The sequence below is a fragment of the Carassius carassius genome, chromosome 19 (genome assembly GCF_963082965.1).
Source record: "Carassius carassius chromosome 19, fCarCar2.1, whole genome shotgun sequence".
Classification (NCBI taxonomy): Eukaryota; Metazoa; Chordata; class Actinopteri; order Cypriniformes; family Cyprinidae; genus Carassius; species Carassius carassius.
Genome location: NC_081773.1, coordinates 19,244,842 through 19,270,142, shown reverse-complemented (window position 1 = coordinate 19,270,142; position 25,301 = coordinate 19,244,842). Strand labels below are relative to the sequence as shown.

General features: G+C 36.9%; 2 protein-coding genes across 5 annotated transcripts in view; one reads left to right on the top strand and one right to left on the bottom strand.

Annotated features, from left to right (window-relative positions):
- Positions 1 to 992, top strand: part of LOC132095307 (sodium leak channel NALCN-like) — a 114,970-nt gene extending 113,978 nt beyond the window's left edge. Inside the window, 1 exon segment of the mRNA XM_059500159.1 lies at positions 117 to 992. Within this exon segment, the coding sequence (XP_059356142.1) occupies positions 117 to 259 (143 nt within the window). The 3' untranslated portion in view covers positions 260 to 992.
- On the bottom strand, positions 965 to 22,558 carry LOC132095305 (phospholipase D1-like). 4 transcript variants are annotated; one of them, XM_059500156.1, is made up of 27 exons: positions 22,003 to 22,553; positions 19,710 to 19,865; positions 18,603 to 18,733; positions 18,222 to 18,367; positions 17,803 to 17,920; positions 17,556 to 17,621; positions 16,798 to 16,856; positions 16,615 to 16,707; positions 16,028 to 16,180; positions 15,616 to 15,765; positions 15,255 to 15,338; positions 14,624 to 14,705; positions 14,357 to 14,467; positions 12,597 to 12,806; positions 10,119 to 10,371; positions 9,680 to 9,808; positions 9,339 to 9,464; positions 8,668 to 8,786; positions 6,231 to 6,344; positions 5,936 to 6,046; positions 4,816 to 4,901; positions 4,614 to 4,727; positions 4,237 to 4,286; positions 3,952 to 4,086; positions 2,569 to 2,722; positions 1,836 to 1,950; positions 965 to 1,481 (listed from the first exon to the last, which is right to left on the bottom strand). In XM_059500156.1, exons 2-27 carry the CDS (start codon positions 19,852 to 19,854, stop codon positions 1,257 to 1,259), a joined length of 3,279 nt encoding a protein of 1,092 aa, XP_059356139.1. In that variant the 5' UTR covers positions 19,855 to 19,865; positions 22,003 to 22,553; the 3' UTR covers positions 965 to 1,256. The 4 variants fall into 4 exon arrangements, 3 of the variants coding, with proteins under 3 accessions (XP_059356139.1, XP_059356140.1, XP_059356141.1); XM_059500157.1 differs by having other exon boundaries at positions 18,636 to 18,733; XR_009422430.1 differs by having other exon boundaries at positions 1,345 to 1,481; positions 2,550 to 2,722; positions 22,003 to 22,557.
- Between the last annotated feature and the right edge of the window lie 2,743 nt (positions 22,559 to 25,301).

Genomic DNA, 25,301 nt, shown 5'->3' with positions numbered 1-25,301 from the left:
TTCTTTGAATGGATTTGAAAAAGAACAAAGACATGTTTATTGTTTATTTTTCCACATATTTAGTATTCTGCTCATTGACTTGTTCGCGTGGCTGGTTAACTGTGTTTGTCCCGCAGGGCGCACAAGTGCGAAGTCAATGGTGTTTAAGATGAACCCTGTGAGTGATGAGGCCTCCTCAGGGTCTGAAGTCAAGAAGTGGTGGACTCGCCAGCTGACAGTGGAAAGTGATGAAAGCGGCGATGACCTCATTGATATCTGAAGCAAAACAGCTTGCTCATTTTTTTCAGATTTTCCTCTTAAGAAAGGATCATTCAGCTAAATCTTTTGTATTTGCTTCTTATACGGTATAAGCCCTGATCCTCTGTTAGCTTTACGTAGGTGAGTCTATGCTGCTTAAAGCATCACTTAACCCTAACCGTTCAAACCTCCTTATTCAAAGACATTTAACGTCGGTTACAATCATGTTGATGCTCACTCTACTGTGGTGGAAATTTTTCAGTGAGCATTGTTTTGTCAATGAGAAATATCTTTGTTGAAAGAGCAGCTGTAAAGTGTCCTCAGGAAGTTTATGTAATGTAATATAAGAGTCTAATAATCTGAATTCTAGACGTAATGGTTAGGGATTTCACATGCTTTGAGACACCTAACCAGAGCCATAGCGTTCTCCTTGTTTGTCTTTTGTGCCACCATAACTTGTCTTCATTACATGTGTTTGTTAGATCCACAATTATCTTGTATTATAAAACTGCTGGCTCACACTTTATAAAATGCAACCACTTGCAATGCTTACATTATGGCAAGACAGTGAATGTAACTGTTATGTGTCTACGTGATGTTTCCAGATGTTTAATTATTATAACAAAACTACATATGTAAGTTAAGATTAATTTAAATAATATATTGAAATAATGTACTTAATATATTTTGTAAAAATGAAAATTGCAGCAATTTATTGCGTGCTTTTAAATTAAGTGTCTGTGATACTACCAAAAGTGGTTGTATTGTATATTTTAAGCATTTTTACCATTGATTAATCGTCAGGACAGATAAAGAATAATTACTCAAAGAACAAAGTTAATTATTTACAACAGCTGCAGTGTCCAGGTATATTTGATTAAGAGTTCAGTTATAAACCTACAGGGACAACAGACAGAGGGAAAAGGCAGAGGTAGTTTTTGCATGCTACATACAGCACATATAGTATCATTAGATGACATGCATCAAAAGAAAGGACAGCCATTAGAGGTTCACAGAGTCTATGTCCACAGCTCGATGGGCATGATTCCCTCTTTAGAGTTGAAGGAAGGGAAAAGGTTCTCTCCAGACAGAAAGTACAAGGGAAATTGGACCAGAAAGCCTCGTATCTTCTTTAGTTCGGCGCAGGCCTGTGCTGGGTCTTCTATAGCCATGCAAGGACGTGACACGTAGTCTCTCAGAATCTTATAGTTTAGGACTGCATCAGTGGGCAAACATCTGAAGACCTGCACAGATAGTTAGTGATGGTGACTATTCCCAATTAAGCATATATATATATATATATATATATATATATATATACATACACTGTATATATACCAGATCTGCAGCATATTTATCTAATATTAATTTATCTAATATTAGACTGCAGAATCATTTCAATGACACAAAGGCAGAATCTGAGCACAAGCAAACATCCGGCTCTATTGACTAAGCCAGTTAATCACATTTCTAAGATCAGTGATAAAAGGAAGTTCTATACTGAGAATGAATCTAGGGCTATTTAGAGAGTGCGGTGAGGAAGGTCAGTGCTGTGCTCTTTTCCGATGGCTCTTACCTTTTCTGGGTGATTTATTTACCTTGTCATATACACTGGCGTTCTTGGCTGCAGTCACCATCCAGATTTCCTTGTAGAATCGGTCACTTATGGGATCGCTGATGTCTATATTGTCTCCCAGCAAGCCAAGTACAAGTCTAAAAAAAAAAACAGATTGCTTTCACATTCAAAATAACACACTTTGTAACGTAATTGACCAAGAAATAATGCATTTAGTCAATATTTAACCTGAAAAATCAAAAGAAAAAAAGAGAAACATGTAAGAGATTTTTCAGACCCGTATTTTAGGACAGATATACTTTTGAGTTTTTCAAATAAAGCAAAAAATGAGTGATAGATCATTTAAACTGATTTGATTAAAAACAGTGTATTCAATATCTATGTTTTAACAGTATTTAGAGTATTAAGTTGAAAATTTGAATTTGGTGGCAATTTAGCTGCGTAATTATGAAGTAATGCCTCAATGCCATAAAAAGTCAAAGTACATGCAGGCTTAATCTTAATGAAAAATGTCAAAATATAATATGAAGAAATAAAGCCTATTTTATTACTTTTTTTCTTTCTTTTTTTTCATTTTGGTCAACATAGTCATAAAATAGGCTTCAGTTATTTCATAAAAAATATGTCAAAATAGAACAGACATTTGTGGCATTCACCCAATGAATATCAATGATGTATTTCACAGGACTGTAAAATCTCCCACTGCAAAGGGAAAAGCTGTTGTCATGTAGCTCACGTGTAACAGGAAAGCAGACCTGAAGCACTCCTCCCGTAGAGACAGAGCAAAGCTGCCAGCCTGATAACTCTCTCCATCCATGACAGAGGGCTGGAATCCTGTGTCTTCAACAACCACAGCCATTTCACTGTCTCTCTTTCCCAGCATGCTCCTGTCATTGATGTTTGCAGAGCCTAAGCAGATCACAGATACCTATCAGACACTTTCCCTTTTCCTTCTATCAAGGTTAATGCCTGTGGGGAGCGTGTTCTGGGTCTGCATTGGGGTTTGACCTCTACTGAGAGCCTCAAGGACATATCACTGAACAACACTGAGATTTCTCAGTTTTCTTCTTCAAAGCCTATTCATAAGGATAAAGGGGTAATTGGAATTGATAAAGACAAACATGATTTGAACGACGTTAATGGGATTTTAATAATGCATTTGTGATGATCGAGGAGACAGGCGTGACTTCGCTTTTCATAAACATCTGTTGATGTTTGGTATTCTGCACATGTCCGCGCTTAGATGTGTTTTGTGTGAGTGCAGTGTCCCCTAGTGGCGAATAACAGCTGTACAGCTCGAAGATTTCAAACAACAGAACGCGCAATTAATTGCAAGATCATCGTGTGCACAAACATAACACATACAAATAATACAATGAATATTAATATAATAATAAGTTTTACATTTAAATGCAATTACTTACAATTATGCATTACCCATCCTTCCAGGGACTATGTACAGGTCAAAAATAATAATAATAGTTTTTTTTTTTATTATTGTTGTTGTTTTTAAAAATGTATTATGTACTTAAAGGCTACCTTTGTATGGTCAGAAATTCAGTAATACTGTGTTCTTGTGATGGCAATGATGAATTTAAAATTTTGAATCCAGTCTGCAGTGTCACGATTAATCAAAAAATCATTCAAATACACTGAAATCATGATTTTATAAATAAACAATAATTCAGTTAATTCAGCAAGGATGCATTAAATAATAATAAAATACCAAATCAAATATCAAAATGATTTCTGTAGGTTCTTATGACACTAAAGACTAAAGCAATGGTTGCTTTGCCATCACAGTATGTAAGTATCACAGGATATTTAAAATAAATAAATACATTAAATAATATTACATTTAACACAAAAATTAATTGTATTATTATTATTGTTAAAATTATTATTAATTTTACATTTAAATATGTAGTATTTCTTTTTTCAAAGATGTCTTATTTGACATTTTTATCCAGTAATACTAAACTGAATATCAAGCAGGAGGCCTCCACTTATGGTGCAGTTATTACACTGCTACTAATGCTTTCAAATGAAATGATAAAGAATAAAATCGCTGAAATTTCCAGAGAACAACACGTTTTTACTTTATTATATATGTGTGGGCAGTGTGCACAGTGTCTGACCAATAATGACAGTGCAGTCATCCACGATCATGAGCTTGCTGTGCACGTAAATGAGTTCAGTGACCAGACGCCCATCCAGGTCAGCATGAGTGCGCAGACCGCAGAAAGAGATGTACTTGATCCAGCAATCTGCCACTGCAGACAAACACAAATACATACACACATACTTTCTTCATCTTTGTCCTATTATAGAGAATTACAATCATGCAATTCATATTTAATGGACATGATCTTAATGTTACGGCTACAGAGTAGGTTTATACTACTACATACTAGTCTACTTACTCACACATTTGAGCCTCTCAATAATGGAGCGCTCCCCTCGGCACATTGTCCTGTAATGGAGAAAGAGGGCTTTCATTTCATCTGCTTCCTGTCTTGCACCAATCATATGTCTTAAATTTTCTTCACTTGACCAATCATATCACTCGCTGAACCCCAGTGACCACAGCACCCTCAGTGCTCCTCTTACTGTATCTAGGCTAGTGTTGAGGGTCCAAGCTGGGGCTGTAATGATCTCTCAGTAGCCCGTGAGGAGCAGGGTCTGTTGTTTCCACATTACATGCATGTAATTTACTACAAGCGGCCATTCAGGCTAAATTTTTACCCTTAATTGTGGCAATCTGGTGATTACTGAAGATACATGTTTGCAGGGCTATTACCTGTAATTAAAGTGCATGATTGCTTTGATGGCTTGGCCCCCCCCTGACGAGATGTCACCTTCAAAGCCTGGCAGCAAGGGCATCACCACATAGACCCGAAACTTTTTCTTCTCCCTGTGGCCGAAATGAAATGTAGTTAGGTGTGACTAGTGATGTTTTTGTGTCATGTTTGTATACATGTGAATCTATTGTCATGATGCACCTGTACGCCCGCAGGATCCTCTCCGTCAGTGCATCTCCAATGCTGTTGTGGATGGATTTGTCAGCACAACTGATGAAGAACTGGTTCTGAGCGATAAGGAGACAAAAGAAAGAAGGGAGAGAGCATGACTGGAAGAGAGATGCACAGTGAAAGTAAGACTAAAGCCGTCTTTAACCTAGTGAAAAATAAACAGGCTCAAATGTATTTGAAATACTTTTATTTCATGCTAAGTATACTACAAATACATTTACATATTTATGCACTTAATAAAATAACCCTGCAATTGCACTTTTAGTACACTTAACTAAAGTCTGCTAAACTGGAACAACTAATTTTGTACTAAATGGACTTAAATTGTGTTGAAGTAGTGCTGAAGTCCAACCAAAGATATATCAAAGTATATTTGATTGTGCTAAAGTAAAACTATTACAAGTACACTTTAAATATCTTGCATTTAAAGATAATTAAAGCATAATCAAAGATCATACAATCCTTATCAATAGTGACATTAAAACACATTTAGGCTTAATATTAAGAAATGTATTGTGCACAAGTAGAACTCCAAATAAACTTTGCCTCATCTGATGAGTCTCGATTTCTGCTTCAACATTCAGATGGTAGGGTCAGAATTTGGCGTAAAGAACATGAAAGCATGGATCCATCCTGCCCTGTCTCAACGGTTCAGGCTGGTGGTGGTGTAATGGTGTGGGGGATATTTTCTTGGCACACTTTGGGCCCCTTAGTACCAATTGAGCATAATTTAAACGCCACAGTCTACCTGAGTATTGTTTCTGGGGCTGTAATATATGATATATAACATACTATCAGAAATTCAAAATTATTTAGGAGCTGGTTCATTTATATTACTTTCATATTTATATAAAGCGACATTCAGTATTTGAAAGGAAATTTTAATAAAACATAAGAAATCTTCCCTGATATATGATAAATTATTGAATAGATTTTAGATGAATTACTGGGTTAATAAAAATTCATAAAATGTATGCATGGTTCATGTGCCCCTAAAAAAAAAAAAAATTTACTTTGCACTGAAGACCAGGCATTATGGGCCCTATTCCAATTTGTGAAGCTGATGTATATTTGTGGACACATATTTTACCTCTATGTAGATGAAATGTTTGCTGTTCTGGATGGCTGAGACGTAGGCTAAATGAATCGACTCCTCATGGACCTTCGTCCCAATAGACCACTGGCACACAGACCTCAGAACCTTGTTTGTTCAGGGAAAAAGGTTGAAATCAAAATAGATGGTTTTAATTATCACACAACATATTTCTAAATACACATAAGTGCAAAGTTGGATTGTGAAATTATTCTAGAAAATAAAATGGATAATTTCAGCAATTTTGGCAGTTCAAAGCAGGAACCCATGTGGTTTGGTGGTGATATCTCACCTGAACATTAGCCTGTGTTGATTTGCCGCTGTACTGTGCTGGCACCATGGGTGCAGATAGAGACTTGGGCATGAGGCAGGGGTAGCATGTCGCCCCCGACCGCTTCTTCACCAGCTAGCAAATAAAATAAGAGTTGATTGGGATCAGACAGAACGCCCGATGTTGACTCCAAAATCACACCCCTAAAGAGCGCTAATTACTGTGCCACATCCAGATAGCCTGTTGGGCTGACCATCAACCCCTGCCTGATCCCTCCACTCCCCAGAGACAGAGCACTTGTTTGAGACTGAATAAAAGTCTCTGTTCCTCTGTTTAGTCTTAGACAGTGCTGCTGATTACAGTAAATTGATGGCCGTGTGTGTGAAGGTTTTCCGAAAGTAGGTTTTTAATGGCTATTGTCCTAACTAGACTATACTCAGACTCTTTTCAACTGGGCTGGGAACATGGTTCAAAGGTCGTTTGAACATGAGACGGGCTTTGTTTCCTGAGAAATAAAGAAAACGATGTTGCCACCCTCTACCAATTATCTACATATGGAAAAAAAACTATATTTTTTAATAGCATTTTCAATGCTTTCCACAAAATTTGGTCACATTAGTTTTGTTCTTGATTCATGTAGACTTTTTGGTCTGTTCTTTTCTATATAAAGCAATGTCACTACAACAAAAGACACAAAAATGTTTTTGTCTGCTTAAGTTGGAGTTTCTTTTTGGAAGTTTTATTTTACTTGATGTTTTCACCCATCATGAAGGAAGTGCTCGTGGTGCAAATTAACGAGCTGTACGCCATGTCAGCTTACACTGTGGGTAAGTGGTAATCTGGGCCGTGTGGTTATAAACAGATGGTTCTCAGGCAATTAACAACTGGCATAATGTGTTGATTAAAATCCATTGAGCCCTGATGAGGGAGAACTAACATTAACTCTGCTCACGGGCTGTTGGCAGCTGCCCAAGAGATACTCATAACTCCAGTGACCTTGATAGTGAATCACATGTCTGAATCACCACAGTTCTAAAAAAAAAAAAAAAAAAAACTCAGTTTTTTTCTTCATATAACAGGCACAGAACATAAGTGTTACGTTTAAACAGTGATCATCAACACCTAAAAATCATTGGGATATTAAGTAGGCTACAAATCATGTTATATGAAGATATTTTGTAAATTTCCTATACCGTAAATATATAAAAACTTATTTTTTGATTAGTAGCATCGCTCAGGACTTAATCTGGACAACTCACGATTTTCTCAATATTACAATTTTTTTTGCATCCTCAGATTCCAGATGTTCGAATAGTTGTGTATCAGCCAAATATCGTCCTGTCCTAACAAACCATACATCAATTATCTTATTTAGTCAGCTTTAAGATGATGTTTAAATCTCAATTTAAAAAAACTGACCCTTTCGTGGTCACAAATATTTTTGAGCACCAAATCAAACCATAACAATTATTTCTAAACAATAATGTGACATTAAAGAGTGGAGTAATGGCTACTGAAAATTCAGCTTTGCCATCACAAGAATGAACTACATTTTTGAATAGTTAAAACAGACAACATTTATTTCAAACCGCAATCATTTTTTACAATATTTATGTTTTGACTGCATTTTTGATTAAATAAATCAGCCTTGCATAATAAATGGCAAACTTTTGAATGAAAGTGCATTTATATACACTACCTATATATATGAAAAGTCATCTAATACATCTCATAAAGCCTTCCACACAAATCACAGACAGGATTGGTCCCACTTTACAATACTTTCTTTGTGATGAGCTGCGTTCCCTAATCAGCAGCAAAAGATATAAATGAGACTTGTCTGTCTTTGAGCCGTAAATTCTCATTTCCACTAAACACCTCATCAGAGGCATTCAACTGGCTTTTGTTTGTCCTCCTCTGCCGCACACACACCTGGCTTCCTCTCCTTTAATTATTCACCAGCAGAGTGTCTGATCGGTAGCCAAGTCTGAAATATGACTGGCATAATCCAAAGGAAATCATACAGGCCTCAAACCAATTCAATTACTGAACAATCAAAGTAAAAAGGCCTCTAATTGCTCTAAAAGGGGGCTGAGAGTGCGGGCGGCCATTGAATGCTGACAGCATTCAGAACAGGACACAATGAGCAACTGCAGGGGGTGCTAAGCTCAAGCTAATAAAGATGGTTTTTCAAAAAGACTCAAGAGGGTGGAAACCTTGGCTTCTTGCATGCTCTCTGATCTTTAGTTCTTACAATTAGACTTCTGAATGGAGGTGGTATTTGTGCACCTTCTAGCAATTTAAAAAAGTTCATTTTTCTGGGCATTCATAAAGATATGCTTATACTGCTTAACAAACAATACAATATACCCAGTTCCCGTTGCAATGCTCTATTATAATACTTTCAAATGTGAAACTCCCCCAGATGAGAAGGAGGAGGAGGAACACTGAGTTTTACCTTTGTAAAGTTCCACCTCTGAATGAAATGCCGTGCAATATCTCTTGCAGCCTTCCCATGAACCAGCACCCCAATATCATGCCAGGGCATCCGTGGGGTCTTATACCTGTCAATGAAATCTAAAGCAGAGAAAAATAAACAACTATAAATCATAAAAACATTAGCCGAACCATTATACAGAGATGATAGACAGGCCTTTTGAAGCCATCACAGTGTGGTCTTTCTCTTTCAACGTCTTTGACGATGCACAAGCATCTTAAGAGTATTTCACTACATTCATCTATCAGACTCCTCCATTCTCCTGCTGTGTCCTACCCAGTTGGCACTATGTGCAAAACCAGGACTTCACACTCACAAAGCAGAGATGCAAAAATGAAGTTATCTCCCTCTGGCAAGAGAATTGAGCTGGGGAAATAACTCCATACCGACTACAAAATGGGATTGTTGGAAACAACTTCTCCGTCTTCTTTACCTCATTTCTGTGCTGGAGGGATTGCTTCATTTGGTATATCAAAGAATGTGTAGTCTAGTTGTCATTTTTGTCTTTCTTGTTTGCTAGTTTGTTTTTGTCTTAAGGCCTAATGTGTTACTGTTTCAAAAAAATGCTGTGGCTGTTGGTTGTCATTATTGCAGATGTGCTTTTTCTGGGGTTTAATTAAACTGTTTCGTACCATCAAAAGGTTTGTTGAGTTTGACCCAATCTTTCAGGATGAAGTTGCAGTAGTCTTTGCCATGCCAGAAACGAGTCTCTCCACAGAGTTCAGTACTGCCTATGTAACTTCTTAGTGAACTTGTCTCTAAAATAGATCAACCGAAAAAAATGCATTGAGAAGCTGTTATGATATAACAATTCATATATATTGTATATTAGCTTATAAAGATGAATTAGTTCTCATAGCTGTCATGTCAGCTTCAGTGAACAAGGTTTAGTTGTGTGTGCATAAATGTATCGTATATACACTGAATTGAAGTGTCATTATATGCATGTGTTTGGTTGTATGCGAGTACTAACCGTAAGGCAGGGGGAGAGAGTGATGCAGGCCCAGAGAGTATGAATCGCTGGAATGCAGAGACAAGCTCTTGGTGTAATATTCCAGAGTGAATGGTGTCCTGGAATTAAGACTATTCCTACTGTAATGTTCTACACACAGAACACACACAAACACAGCCTTTGTCATGTAACCGCAAAACACTTGTTATAGTCATGTCAAATTCTATACTGGACAGTGGACAATTAATTGTATTTGAGCACTCAAAGGTAAAAAACATAATTTTTTTGCACTGCTATTAGCACCAAAGAGAAACGTTTCTCAAGACAAGTTTTGAAAAGTTTCAAAAAAGCATCTGCTAAATGACAACAAAATGATCAAGAATATGTAAGTTTCACACTGTAAAACTATCTCCATAACCTGGAGTTTGATGTCACAATTATTTTGTTAAATTCCTCTTACTGGACTCTGTTCCATCAGAGCTGTGGTGACTTTTCTCTGAGGGGGTTCTCAGCAGTCTTCCTGTGGGCAGGTTGAGGTTGTTTTCTCCCTGTTCCTCCACTAAAGGCAAAGCTAAACTCACAAAGATCTCTCTTGAATCCTCCACTGAGCCTGAATCTCCTGCTTTCCCTGCTGCTCCTTCTCCAGTCTGAATTTCTTCAACCACCACGTTGAACTTCATCTCCTCGCCCTCCTCCACCATGGCAACTGACTGCTACAGGACAAAAAAATCAACACATACTGTATATGTAATGTAACACTTTTGTTATTTAATAAGCTGTGAGGCTGCATAGCAATAATTCTAGTATGCACTAAAAGTATGTACTTTGCTGATGATCAAAACTCATTTGAAAAATGAACACTATTAGATTCATTTGTTTAAAACATTTTAAAGCTTAAAGGGATAGTTCCCTCAGAAATATAAATCTCATTATCATTTACTCAACATCATTTTGTCCCAAACAAATGACACAGATATATACAAAAAATGATATTTTGAGAAATGCCTCAGCGTTTCTGTCCATATAATGGAAGTCAATGGCCACTAAAACTGTTTTGTTAACATCATTCTTGAAAATATTTTCTTTAGTGAATTTTGTGAATTTTTATTTTGTGGCGAACTATCTCTTAACTTTACCCAAACCGTTTATTTAACTTTAGATACACATGACATGGCTATTAATTTATATGATTTATCCATTCCTATATATTATTTATTTACAATTTTATTTTATTTTTTTTCCCATTTTTTCCAATGTGGGAACACAATGTTTTGGTATGCTATTTTTAACACCTGACATGTATTGCATCTGCCTTGATTCGGTCCACACTGTCTAGTAATCTTTTTTTCTTTTTTTTTGAAATAGTCCAAACTCTCACTGGTGCACAATCCAGGGCCAAAATACCAAGAACATCTTTCCCACACACCCACTCTGAACTATTAAACAATGAAAAAGGTTCCATGCTATCTATATGGCTGACACATCAGGCTAGCTGTCAGCATGCAGTATGTAAGGCGCGGTAATGGCCACCCATGCGGCATCAGCCCAGCGAAGCTATGACTTAAACGATAGTGTAAGTGTCTCCAGTCTGCTGCGCCGAGTCTGAACGAGGGTAAAATGCCCTCTGATGTGCTCGAGTTAATGGCTCATGGGGGATCATAGTGCCCTCGACTTGACAAATGGCAAATGTCAGAGCACTATTCTCCTGGTGGGCATAATTTTATTAAGTGCAAATATCACTGTGCTCCTTAAGAGACGTTTTGAAAGGTTAGACCAACAGCTGTAACAGTTTCATGTATATTAGCAAAGATTTTACAGTTGAGGAGCCCTGCATTGATAGATACAGTCACTCAAGCATGCTAAGAGAAGCCCCTTAGTAAATGCAATAAGTGCCTTCATCTGGGTTCAAATCATGTTTATTTAAAAGCTCAGACCCATATTTAATGACACAATGGCAGGCAGGTAGGCAGCAGGCCGGGAGAGGTGGCGTTAAGACGAAATCAAGCTCCCATTTAGTGGCCCCAGTCATTTGTTGACTCACTCATCCATGCAGGGCCTTTATGTTTAATGCAGCTCTCAGGGGGGAAGGAAAGGCCCAGCGAGAAGGACTGGAATTATCAACCGCAGGCCCTTCAAGGGTGCCCCAGATGCTCCGTAATTGCAATTTTACGTTTGCTCGTTGGAAAAAGAAAAGAATAAGAAGGCAGAGGCCCTGAATCACCCGCCACAAAATCAATCCCAGTAAGCATACAAGAGAAATGCAGTCTGGACCATGCGCACCATTGTTAGAACGGCTACAAAATATAAATCACTCCAATTTTAGGTTAGGTTTGCTGTCAATGCTTTCACAGATCAATACAATTACTTCATAACATAGCGCACAAATAAATATGCAGCGGTCCTACAGATGAATTAACATTACATTTTAATGTAATCTAAATAAAAGATGTTACTTTCAGTACTGATTGGCGCATCGGTACACATGTTCAGAGGAGGCTTTAGCATCTGTCAGGTGCATGTCGACTTCCCCCATTGAGGTCTTTGACAGATATCAGAAACACCCAGCTGGCAATATGCATGGCCTGTTGACAAACATTGAGGGGCCACTGTGGGCTATCACTCTCAATGGGTCACATTTACAAGAAGTTTATTCCTGTCCAATTCACTTACGCCTCTGAGCAGAAGAGATATCACCCATTTCTGATTTGCCCTCTCTCTGATAAATCCCTAAGAAATTATAAACATTATAAATGTATTAAAATTATTCATTAAAACAGAAATGCTATTTTAATTTGTAATATTATTTGATAATATATCCATTTTTACCGTATTTTTTATTAAATAAACGCAGACATGATCAGCAAAAGACACTTCAAAAAACCTTTGAAAAATAAAAAAATAGTATAAATAAAAAATCTTCCTGATGTGGTTGTCTTACATGAGTGAGGCTGGGGGATAGAGCAGGACTGTGCTGAGGGCTTCTTCTCACACTTCCCACATCAGTCAGTCGGTGTTGGGAATCGTCCCATCTTCCATAGGCCAGGTCAATCCCTCCCAGAAAGGCAAGTGACTGATCAATCACTACCAGCTTCTCATGGTGAGCCCAGAGCAATGCTGTGGAAGGCATGTGATCAGGGTGTCGGATGACCTGTCAATCAATAGAGGTGGGCAACTTGTCAGGTTCCTTTTCTTAATAAGATGCTGGGCAATTCTTCACTGAAGAACAATGAAGAATAAAGTTACGTTCAGAATATTACAAATGTTACAGTTGTTGTACTATTTCTTCTATATTTGTTCCTGCACAAAATTAATGCTTTATTTAGTGAGGATGCATTGAATTAATCAAAAGTAACAGTAAAGACATTTACAATGTTTTTTTTTTTTTAAAAAAGAAAAAGATTTCAAATAAATGCTGCACTTTTTATCTTTCTATTCATCAAAAAATCATGAAAAAAAATGCATCACGGCTTCCACATATTGCGCAGCAACGGTTTTCAATGTTGATAATAAGAAGAAGCACAAATTAAGCATATATTAGAATTTCTGAAGGATCATGTGACTGGATTAATGGCTGCTTAAATGTAGCTTTTCATCACAGGAATAAATTACATATAATAAATGTAATTAAATAATAATAATAACAAATATGTTTAAATAGAAAATAGCACTTTTAAATTGTAAAAATGACAAATATTTACACAATATTATGTTTTTAAATGCATTTTTGATCAAATATATGCAGACTAGGTGAGCAAAAGAGAATTCTTTCAAATACATAAAAAAAAATCATACCGTCCACAAACCTTTGAATGGTACATAAAATACCCACATGAAGTATTATGTGTCAAAATATGCAAAATACAAACAGAACATATATGAGGACAGCCTGGAAGTTCTTTAGATCTACGATGTAATCAGTCCTTCAAACACATACATTTCTCAAGACTCAATTTAATAAAACTTTTTTTGTCAATTGACCAAATTTCCCAAATATCAGCTAAAGAAATCCAGCCGACTCTAAGCCCAAAATATCACTACAATGTAGATGGTGTCAACCTTTGTGCGAAACAGCTGCGTCTCCACCAGCTTTGGCGAAGCCTCCGGAGGACGCCGCCCCTGGCAGATGTTTCTACACCAGCAGGGCCCAGGAATACCTCCACCCAGCTGCTTCGCCGCACACATCCTTGGGGTGTGGATCCCAAGCCACTTCTTAGTGTCACTCCTCTGCCTTGACTCAACCAGCGCTCCAATAAGATAATGTGACGGCACGTCAATCACGCACCGGCCTGGGGTGCTACGGTGATGAATACAACAGCGTTATGGTGCCACAGAAGCTCTGTGGCACCAGGGGAGAAAGACTTGCCACCTCAGGCTCTTATGGAGACAATCGGCAAGGAAGAACCTGACCATCTCCAGACACAATCCGTAGGGTTCCCAACACAGCGATCCCCCTTATTCTACTACAGAGAATTATGGCAATGTCCAAACATGATCTAAGTAACATGCTTTTCCTGTGTCCGGAGGTAGTGGGCATGCTGGGTACTCTCGTGCTTTCTATGATTTGTTTTGATTGAACCTTGGTTATTGGAGAGATGTGAGTAGACGTAAGAATGGGAAGCTGATTCGGAGAGATGGGTCCCCTCTGTAATACTGTCAAGATTCTGCTTTTGACAATGTTTGACATAGTGATCAACTCACACTGATGTTAGAGTGAAGTCCCGCCAGGGTCTTCTTTGTGTACTCGCTGTTGAGACCCATCACTACCTCAACTTCTTTGTAGAGCAGGACAAATATCTTCACTCCTTGTTGCTGAGTTGACAAAAGACAAAATATTGTTAAACTACTTTTGGACTGGAAAAACTATAGAGACCTGGGTAAACTGCAAGGTGCAACATTGTATATGGATGTGCGAGAAGAAAAATGAAACTGTCTGAAGTCCAGATTTGAGCAGGTGTTCAGACTCACTGCTTTCCGCTTGAGGACATGGTCTAATCTCCACATGTTCCCATCTACTACCGGCCGTTTGAGGAAGATTTCTGGGCTTAACCTGAGGGCCATATCAAAACCAATCAATGCTTTGACAACATCTATACAACTTTCATTCATTATTTCTGTTATATTAAAGCGATAGTTCACCCAAAATTGGATTTTTGTCACAATTTATTCAGCCTTATGTTGTTCCAAACATGTATGGCTTTGTTTATTCTAGCAAGCACAAAAGATACATTTTTAAAGAACATCCTGGCAACTCTTTTCAAAATTCTCCTCCACAGAAAGAAAGTCATATGGTTTAGAACAACAGGGTCAGTAAATAATGATATGAAATGTGTATGTCTGTTTTTGATGAACTACTTCTTTAAAAATGCATAATTGTTTGGGTCAGTATGTATTGCTAAAAAGCCAATGAAACCACTGAACTACAAAACCAGTCATGTATTATTCTCCTTTTATAAAACATCTCAGTCCAACTTTGAGAAAATCAAACTGCCGTCGCAATGGTACAAAAGATGGTACATTAAAATGTGCGCCATAAGCGCTCACAGAGTTGTAAAAGCGAGGTACATGGGGAGTAATTGAAGCTGATGTTAATCTGTACCACCAGGCTGTGATGAAGATTTCCTCCTTTGCTCCTTCCAGGGCATCAGCTATGGCATCAAAGTATCCAGCTGCGTTGACAAACCTTCAAAAGGAGCACAGGGAATTTCATTTAAGAACTGTGTCAGGGTACTTTACAGAGATTTAAGAGAAGACGTTCTAGTAAGTGTTGCTCACATGTCGGCACAAAAAGAACAAAGAATGAGGACTAGCTGAATTGAATTGAAGATTCCTATAATATTTTAAACTGAAAATATTGTACTATTTAAATATATTTAGAAAGAAAGAATTATGTCTTCTATAGTTTTAATTGGGTTATCCCAATATATTTAAATAATTAATGTGACAGCAAGTTTTCTTACCATTTAGATGAAGTGTTTTCTCTAACAGGTGTGAAAGACCCATGGCGGTTTTCCCTCAGAAAGTCCTGTCCAAACATTTGAGAAAACTCATCTATTGAGTGCCCCCACCAACGAGCCTGCCTATACGTGGAGCACTTGATAGTAAGCGCCCTGTCCAAAAACAAAAATGTTGATTCATACTTGTTTTTGTCATTACAAAACAAAACAAAAAATTCACTTTTGTCTCGTTTTCCAGTAAAAATCTAAACATCCTTCTTAAACAAGACCAATTTATTGAACTTACTATTATCTTTATTAAGACAAGACTTAGAGAATACTGAAAATACACATATGAAGCTTTTGAAAGCATGTTGAATAACGATAATTGCATGATGAAATAGCTGAAATATAAAACACATTTTTCTCAACCTGCCTGCAAAGATTCTCAATCGTGACTCCATGCCTGACTCCGGTCTCCCGGGTCCCTATTTTGATGTGAAATCCCTTATCGTACAGAATCACGGTGCCTACTTGGCCATCCTCTGGCCTCATGTAGAGAACAAAGGAGTCTTTTACCACCAGCCATCTGAAAGATGAAGCAGTCACCACATGAGAGCTGGAACAAGGGGGAGAGCCATTCTATCAGCTTTGGGAAAACATCATAATAACCTAAATAAGTAAACAACCGAAAAAGAAGACATGCCATGACCCAAAGGCTCAGCAAGGTCGCAATCCGAGGAGAAAAATTCAATTGTGTAAGTGTTATGTTACTGTAGCTGCTTGTCAAAGAAAAAACAATAACACTCCTATCCGCACAGATGAAGGTAGTTCAACATCAGCATCTGTTATTCACCAATATTCATTTCAGGGCTTGGTGTTCTTACTTGTGAAACCATGAGATGAAGATCACGCACTACTGATTAAGCTGTTTTTCTCAGAAAGATATTATGTCCACAAATCGTGTAGAAAGGTGACACATTATTATGATTTCCTAAGTGTAACATGTAAAACAGTTCTCACCTTTTGGACCACCGGTAACAGACACTGTTGGATCCGCACCAGTAACACACAGGGAATGTGTTTCCTCCTGATTTCTTTAAGATCAGACCTTCACTTTTGTCAAGGCAAATAAACATATAAATGTACAAACACAAATCAAGGCATTTTTTTATATATTTCACTTTACTATATGTACATTCTTACATTCCTTTTGGTCCGAGATCCTGAATAAATGAGATCTGACTCACTTCCAGAAATTCAAGCTGAAATAAAATTCAGTTTGCATCAGTAAGTCTCAATCCAGCATTGTGGGAAATGTACGTATATGAGCCACACACCAGTTACTTACAAAATATCATAATTTAATATATCTTTTAAACATTTTAGTTATGGTGACTAAAATGAAGTAATTATTGGCATCTGCTTTGTACAGTCCAGTTCTACCTTAATAATTAGCCAGGAAAGTGTGAGGTGAAAACTGAGGCACGGGGCGAATGTTTCCGGGTACAGGTAGTCTTTAATTAGCCCTGCAAACGAATGCTAATTATGTGACTGTCAGAGAATTAGCCTGTGAAGCACTAAGCTAAGTGTGGAATCACCTCTCAGAGGCTTTCTCTACAAAAGAGATGGTTTTAATGAGTGGAGACACAGCAGGTAGAGTTTCTTCCAGAACCTTCATTCTGCCATCATGTGACACAATGGTAACTGAATTTTTTTTTTTTTTTAACACTAGAGCGATTCCCAGACAATAGCACTGCACAGATAGATTATATTAGAAAAATATTGTGAATAAAAATTGGTTATACAGTCATTATGTCCTCATTATGCACCAACAGAAAGGACCATGCTATTTTGGGCATGGTAGCATAATGATAACACTATTTTTTGATGCTGTTTGATTATTCCATTATATTACCATCACATGGTACTGCAACAGTACTTTCCACACAGTTGTGACTTACAGTTGCAGGATGTGTCCTGTATAAATGCCTTTTCAATATATTCCTCAGATAGTCCTCAAGTTGCAGCTGTAAGAACAAAACAAAGATTGAAACACTGAAATAAGCATGTTTAAATACAAATACAGCAATTATAGCATAAACTAAATTAAGCAATCTTTTTGAAGTCAACTTTTACTCTATATGGTATTTTACATTTATATATGAGCAGTATAGCAATATTGACTGAACTGAAAATAAACAGTGTAACTTTTCTGCTAATGAGCTGTTCCTCCTTGACGAGGGCATCGGGTCTTCGTGGTAACGTTGGGATGTGTTCTCCATGAAACAGTTTACGGCCTTTAAATGACCTCCTTTTGACTGAGTGACTGTCAAAAAGAGGAAACCTGACTGTCAATATTTGACAAGATTTGGGTTGTGTGTCCATGAAAGCACCTCTGATTTGATTAACTGAGAGGTAACAGTGCAGTGAGGCTGAGAAAAGGGTTTTGCGTAGGGCTCAGGGGTGCTAACAAGAATACATCTGGGACAAATTGAGTACACCCAACTGAAAAATGAAAACACTCAGCGGCATAAAAAGCTATTGGGCGGATTGTGTTTTCAAGGCTTGTGGCGTGTTTGTGAGAGAATGTATGCATATAGAGATGAAATTAGTAAAGCACATCTTACATTCGGCTTGGCAGGGGTATTTTTAAGAGGGCCCTGAATTTGAGCAGCTCCTGATGAAGTGCCTGGAAATGCTTAAAACGACGCTTGATTTTCCACTTGAAATCTCCATGGCTCAACTCTATCGTATACAGGTTGGGATTCAGCACCTTTGAGAGAATCATTTCAAGAAACAAAACTGATTGAATATATTTGTACAGATATCTAATCATGATACATGTTACATATGTATACATAAAACATTAAAATACTTCATACTATTGTTTTTATCATATTATCCTTTTATTAAAATAGCATTATAGTTCTAAAAATTGTTTAAGAACATCTTAAGTGTTAAAGAAATGTGCAATTGATTCATTTGTGATCCCATTTCTTTTTTTTTACCCTTGTAGATGTGAATCGCTCCACCTCCGTCACCTGTACTTGGATTGGCACTTCTTCAAGAAATATAACACCATCCAGGGACTTGAATGGAAGAAAGCTGTATATTGCTTGGAAGGATATGTTCTTTGGTTCTGAAAACAATCATAATATAGAAATATTATTGATCATATCTCAAGGGAGATCAGTGAGAAAACACTGACACACACCTTGATGGTGTGGTAATCATTCAGACTCACGCTGGCCTTGTATTTTTAAATGGCTGATAACATCTTAGCAATCTAAAGTACAGCTACTTTAGAAATAGTTTGTTTGTTTTTTATCTTTTGAAGTTGAGCAGTAATGTCATGGAGAGGCTCCATTTGATTGTCAGCAGGATAGCGATTGAAGACTCCAGCCGGAGGTGTATATGGTGTGTGTGCGCCAGAGTTTCTCAAAGCTAAATCTGCTCTGCATCAGATAATGATGTTCTTTAACCTGATGAAATTAACATGTTTGCACCTGGTAATATTAATGAATGCATTGCTTTAGCAGTGAGTATAAGTTGCACTTTCTGTGAACAGGGTACAAAACAGAGCTTGAATCTTTTTCAACATATGGTCAGTGAGGAGATTAACATTCAGGACAAAAAATTGATCGTCAACCCCAGGAGGTCAAAATAAATATTATATGACCTGGATTTTCTATTTATTTTATATGAGGTTTGCAATTTTTGCAACACTGTTACCAAAATCTGTGATGTTTAAATACAGTATATACAAAACTTGGATTTATCTAGCATTAAATAAACAATGGAATTCAAGTAACAGGATTACATATTTAGGCTAAATTCACTTAGGTGCTGTTTGAGTCAAATTTTAATTTATAGTCATTGGATACATTTATATTTACCATGAATTAAATAAAATAATGTTTTATATTTTTATCTAGCAGTGACTTGTAGAAAAGAGTTGAAGTATCGGCTGTGGGTTTCTGTTGCACTACACTGCTCCAGCATCTCAAAGTCCAATATACAGCCATCTGATTCACTTTCCTTCTGACATACAGCATCTACAGCAGTATACTGTGAGGTCAGCTGTCCTGTGAGGTCACTGATGAAAGCGAGGATACCTCCACAGAGGTCAGTATTGCCACTTAAATCCAGCTCCTCTGGGTCGTCTTGTAGGTCATCTTGGTCCAAGTTGCCAGAGAACTGGCTCATGACTGACTCCAGTCGCTCCAGTTTAGGAGGCTCTTGATGGCCCCTCAGAGACATTTTCACTTCATCTACAAAAACAATGAACATTATTTCACCACAGTATACAAATACAAGAATAATTTATGAATTGTATAGTGCTTTTGTAATAATAATAATAATAATAAGAAGAAATAACATTTTATTAGTTACACATCGGCATTTGTCATTATTTTCGCTGTTGGTAAGCTAATTTAAACACAATAAATATTTGTTCCCATAACCATTTACTTAATGCAGACACCCCTTCAAATCATTTAGCTGCATTTCAGTGTTCTGTCTGCTAAATATGTATAAATACCTCAAGTTCAGATTTTTTCCGGTCACTGATAATTGGCCCCATATGCAAAATGCATGAAATATGGATTTAATATCACTTGGCTGGTTGCAGCATTTTGGTATTTATATGAGGGGGAAATCTGTTAATGAGGGGCTCCTCCCCTGTCTCCTGACCGGCTCCAGAGCCAATGGCCCAAATGCAAAGTGACAGACAAGTCATCAAAAACATGGAGATCTAATGTCTTCTGATCCCAGAAAGTGTGACAGACATTGATTTTTTTGCAATCTGACGGTACATGCAATGATAAAAGAAAGGAAAGGTCAGGGTCAAATGGCATGAAAGTGAGGAAATGGCTGGATATCACGCAATGTCACGGGCCACAAACCTTTTCCGCAACTAAACAATACAAGTAACTTATTTTATTAACTTTATGCTTGCTAGTGAAAACAGCTGTGCTATATGAAAGTGCATTCATTTATATTAAACCCTTTCACGTGTGAGTTTAAAATATCCTAGCTGAGCCCCCAGGGTGAGTTTGTTTTAGGCGACCGTTTTTTTGTAACGAATGTATAGCCTTTTTGTTTTCATGGTGACGTGTAATGCTTGTCATGTGACACAGGACTGTGTGATACATGGATAGCTTTTATATTGTTTTCCTTTTTTTATCATTAATATTAATAAACATACTCACTATGATTTATTATGATATTATATGCGCAAGTAAATGTATTTGGTAGTTTAAACACTTTTATAATGACCGTGTTAGTTGATCTATACCAGTTGAGGGGTGCCACCATGTTACTTTCGCGCTGAATCTGAGCTATGGGATTTACAACACGTAAATTCATCTCCTCTCCTCCCAAAAAATAATGTCTGATTGATTTTAAAGTCTCAAGCATTCAGAGATATCACTTGGATGGGTTAAAAGCAGAGCACAAATTCCGAGTATGGGACACCATACTTGAACACACGTCACTTTCACATCACTCAACTATTTCTATATACTAAAGTAATAATAATAATATAATAGTAATAATATATATATATATATATATATATATATATATATATATATATATATATATATATATATATATTGTGTTTAATGTGTTTAATAATGTCCTTTTAAAATAGATAGAAGTATTATATATTTTGTAATGTTGTAAGGAAAGAAGATTTTAGACACCTATATTTTTAAAAATGCTCCACAAACATTGTTAATCTTTTTCTATATTGATAATTTTTATACATCTATTAAATACTGACATGGCATTGCTCTTAAAAAACTCTTTAGTCTAGCTCAATACATTTATCAATAACAACAGCTGAAATTAATTTTAATCAACACAATTGTTCAGAGATCAACAGAGAAAGATACTTTGTTATTGTCTGCTCAAAATGTATAAAATTATAAGACTATATTTTTTTGCTTTGCACCCAATGGTGTATCACTGTGGTCTTTCAGGCAAGATAACAAAATTACTGTAAAGTATACGCAATACTCTTGATATGAGAAACACACGGGACAACGAGTTTACTGGATTAGATTGGATCTTTGGGGGATCCAAATTCATACATTTATTTAGGCCGCAAATTGTTCATGATAATCATATGTGTGTGACAACTGCAATGTTAAATAAGGTTATTAGTTTGTGGGGTAGTTAGACAGGATGCGATCTCCATTCTATGACAGTACAAACGGGACAGAGGCAATTCATTAAGCAGGTAATAGAGCACATTATTGTGTAAATGTTCTGCATCAGACTAAATCAATCACCACTATAACTGCACATTCTTTCATTAAAGTAAATTACAAAGCTGGAAGAGGGGAAAAGATTGGAGCTTGGAACAGCAGGATGGCAAACTAAGAAAATATAGAGAGTTCTTACCTCATTTTGAAGCCTGTGGAAGAAGAACGCTTCTCCTGACTCTCCTAAGAGACAGGAGATTGCAACAGGTTGTCACTACTCAGCTTCTAAAATCTCTGTGCTAACTCAGATAACTGATTTCTGTTAACTTAAGGAGTTTCAGGGCTGTTACCCTCTTTGAATTATGGCAGCAATATGACTGGACAGTTCCATTCACGGCTCTTACAATGTATCATCACACCATAGGGGAACAAGGGAACGGTTTCACTGCACGCTCAAAGCCCCTATTGATAGTGCAAAGCTCTGCCACTGGTGCGAGTGTTTGTGTTTGAAATGTTTGTACCAGGAATCAGACAGCTACAGCTAATCTCTGTGATGTCATCTCTCATGAGATGGGGAATGGTGGAGGACTGGCCACAGTGCTATTTGTGTTGCTGAGTGAGTTGTGATGTGTCAGCGGTTCAAGAGAAGTCGGACAATCATCATTATGACAGTTGTCACTATTGTAGCTGAAATCTCAACTAGCACATGGTGTGCATATTCAGGGTGTATTTTCTAAGGTAAACACAACAGGATGATCAAGGGTGGAAATGATAAAATAAGTGACTCTAGATCAGAGGTGGGTAGAGTACCCAAAAACTGTACTCAAGTAAAAGTAAAAGTACTTCTAGAAATATTTACTCAAGTAAAAGTAAAAGTACTAGTCTTGAATAGTTACTTGAGTAAGAGTAAAAGAGTATCGGGGAAAAAATCTACTCAAGTAGTTAGTTACTAGTTACTTTGGGTCATATATACTGAGCCTATTTTTATTTAGATATATAGATAAAATGTATGTAATGTATGTGTGTGTGTATAAATGTATATATTTCATCAGCCTTTACACAAATTTATGTAATTTATTATAAAACCCTGTCTGTTTACTTAAGTAACAGATATAGGTGTCATGCCATAACATATTTTTAATACGAATGACTTTATATTAAATGTGAATTTAACATTGAAAGTTAATGTGATATAAATATTGCTACTAATCTTTCATTGTTCAGAAAGAGAGCAAATAACATTTATATTATTAAAGATCATTTTCACTGACAGTCTAGAGTTCAATCACTCTCAGAAACTCCCATTAAAATCACTGAAACTGTTAACACTGTGAAATCAATATCTTAATTAAAGATTTGTACACACATCTGCACTTTGTTGTTTCTGAGGAGAGCATTCGCCAGAAAGAGGTATTCAGTCAGTGAGCGAGTGAAGGAAGCACCGGCATTTTAGCGATGACTCATCTGAACGCCTCTGATTGGCCAATGCTTTAATAAGTTCAAAAGAATCATGTGTGATTTGTTATAATGCGCAGTGCTGTAAAAACACATCTATCTCTTGACTCCCCTCTGTTATAAGCCACACACGTACAACAAACTAATGTCGCAGTGGTATCGTGTACTGTAATCGAATGTAGCCCAAGTTATTACCTGTTAAACAGTAGACAGCACACGCGGTGTTCATCTAATAAGGATCTCCATCGCAAGCAATAGCCTTTGCAGATTTGCTTTCAATTCAGTGCAGTTCCATAGCCACGTTTTCAACGCTACGCATGAACCAATTCACTCGTTTGCCAATTGGTTTGATCAAGCCTTTGAACAGAATTGACTCAAAAGAATGAATCATTCGCGAATGGGCATCGCTCATTGGCCAGGGAAAAGTAGACGGCTCGTTTGGAATAAACTGAAGCATTTATAACATTTATTGCATTAAGATAAAGTAACGAGAGGAGCGTCGCCCACAGTAACGAAGTAAAAGTACAGATTTTCCCCCAAAAATTTACTCAAGTAAGAGTATAAAGTACCCATCTTTAAATATACTCCGAAAAGTATTAGTTACCCCAAAAAATTACTCAAGTAAATGTAACGAAGTAAATGTAATTCGTTACTACCCACCTCTGCTCTAGATAAGCTTAGTTTGTGGCCTATATCCAGTTCCAAATCCAAACAATTTTCATAGGTTTGAATTCTAATTGCACAGTGCTGCCTACTAATATTGGCCCCCTTGGTAAAAGGTGTGAAAATAAATCTGTATTTTTTTATCCTTTTGATCTTTCATTCAAAACATTTACATAAGTCTAACCTTTCACTGAACTAAAACAATGGATAGTGGGGGAAACTCACATTATGAAATAAATGTTTCCCCTAGTTTACGTTAGCAACAGTTATTGGCACCCAATTATTGGAATGTCCTTTTCCCAAAATAACAGTTCTGAGTTTTCTCCTATAATGCCTGATGAGTTTGGAGAACACTTGACAAAAGATCAGAGACCATTCCTTCATCCAGAATCTCTCCAGATCCTTCAGAATAGCAGCTCTTCAGTCAATAGTTCTTCAGTTCAAGATTTCTCACAGATGCAGTCAGGTTTAGAGGTTTTATCTTTAGAGGTTTATGCATCTGAACAACATGTCCAGGACCTCCGGCAGAAAAACAGGCCAACAACATTATAGATCCATATTTAAACATGGACATGGGGTACTTTTTATCCCTGTTTGCACCAAATCCATCTGGTGGGTTTACTGAAAACTATATACGTTATAAATATATGCTATATTTGACTTCCCAGTCATGTCTGACAACTTAATATGCTGGAGTTTGTTTTTGGATGAGCCAGGAGTTTTTTTTTCTTTCTTGAAACCGATTTGAACAACATGTGGTGATGTAGGGGCTGTATGATTTATTTATTTATTCTAATCCGAAGATTCAACAACACTCTGCAATTCTCCAGCTGTGATTGGCAGCACTGTATGACTCATACAGTTGTATTATCATACTATATGTTTTTTAAAGAAATAGTTCACCCCAAAATTTTAATTTGAGGAAAATGTACTCACCCTCAGGCCACGCAGAAAATAAAAGAATTTGTTTTTCATCAGATTTGGAGAAATACAGCATTACATCTTTGCTCACTAAAGGATCCTCTGCAGTGAATGGGTGCCATCAGATTGAGAATCCAAACAGCTAATAAAACTCAAATAGACTCAAATCTATCAATTAAGGTCTTGTAAAGTGAAAAGCTGTGTGTATGTCATAAACAAATCCATATTTAATGGGGTTTTAACTTTAAACCATTGCTTCCAGCTTAAATACAAGTCTTCTATCCATAATGTTGCTTTCTACAGTAAAAAAAAAGAAAAGAAAAACAACAACAAAAAAAGTCTCATCTGAATTAGGAGAGAAATGTGCAGATATCAAATCTAACTTGATCTAAACTAAATTCTAAACAAATATGTTGATGGACAACTTTGGACAGACTTGGGGGCAGAAGTGATGGTTTT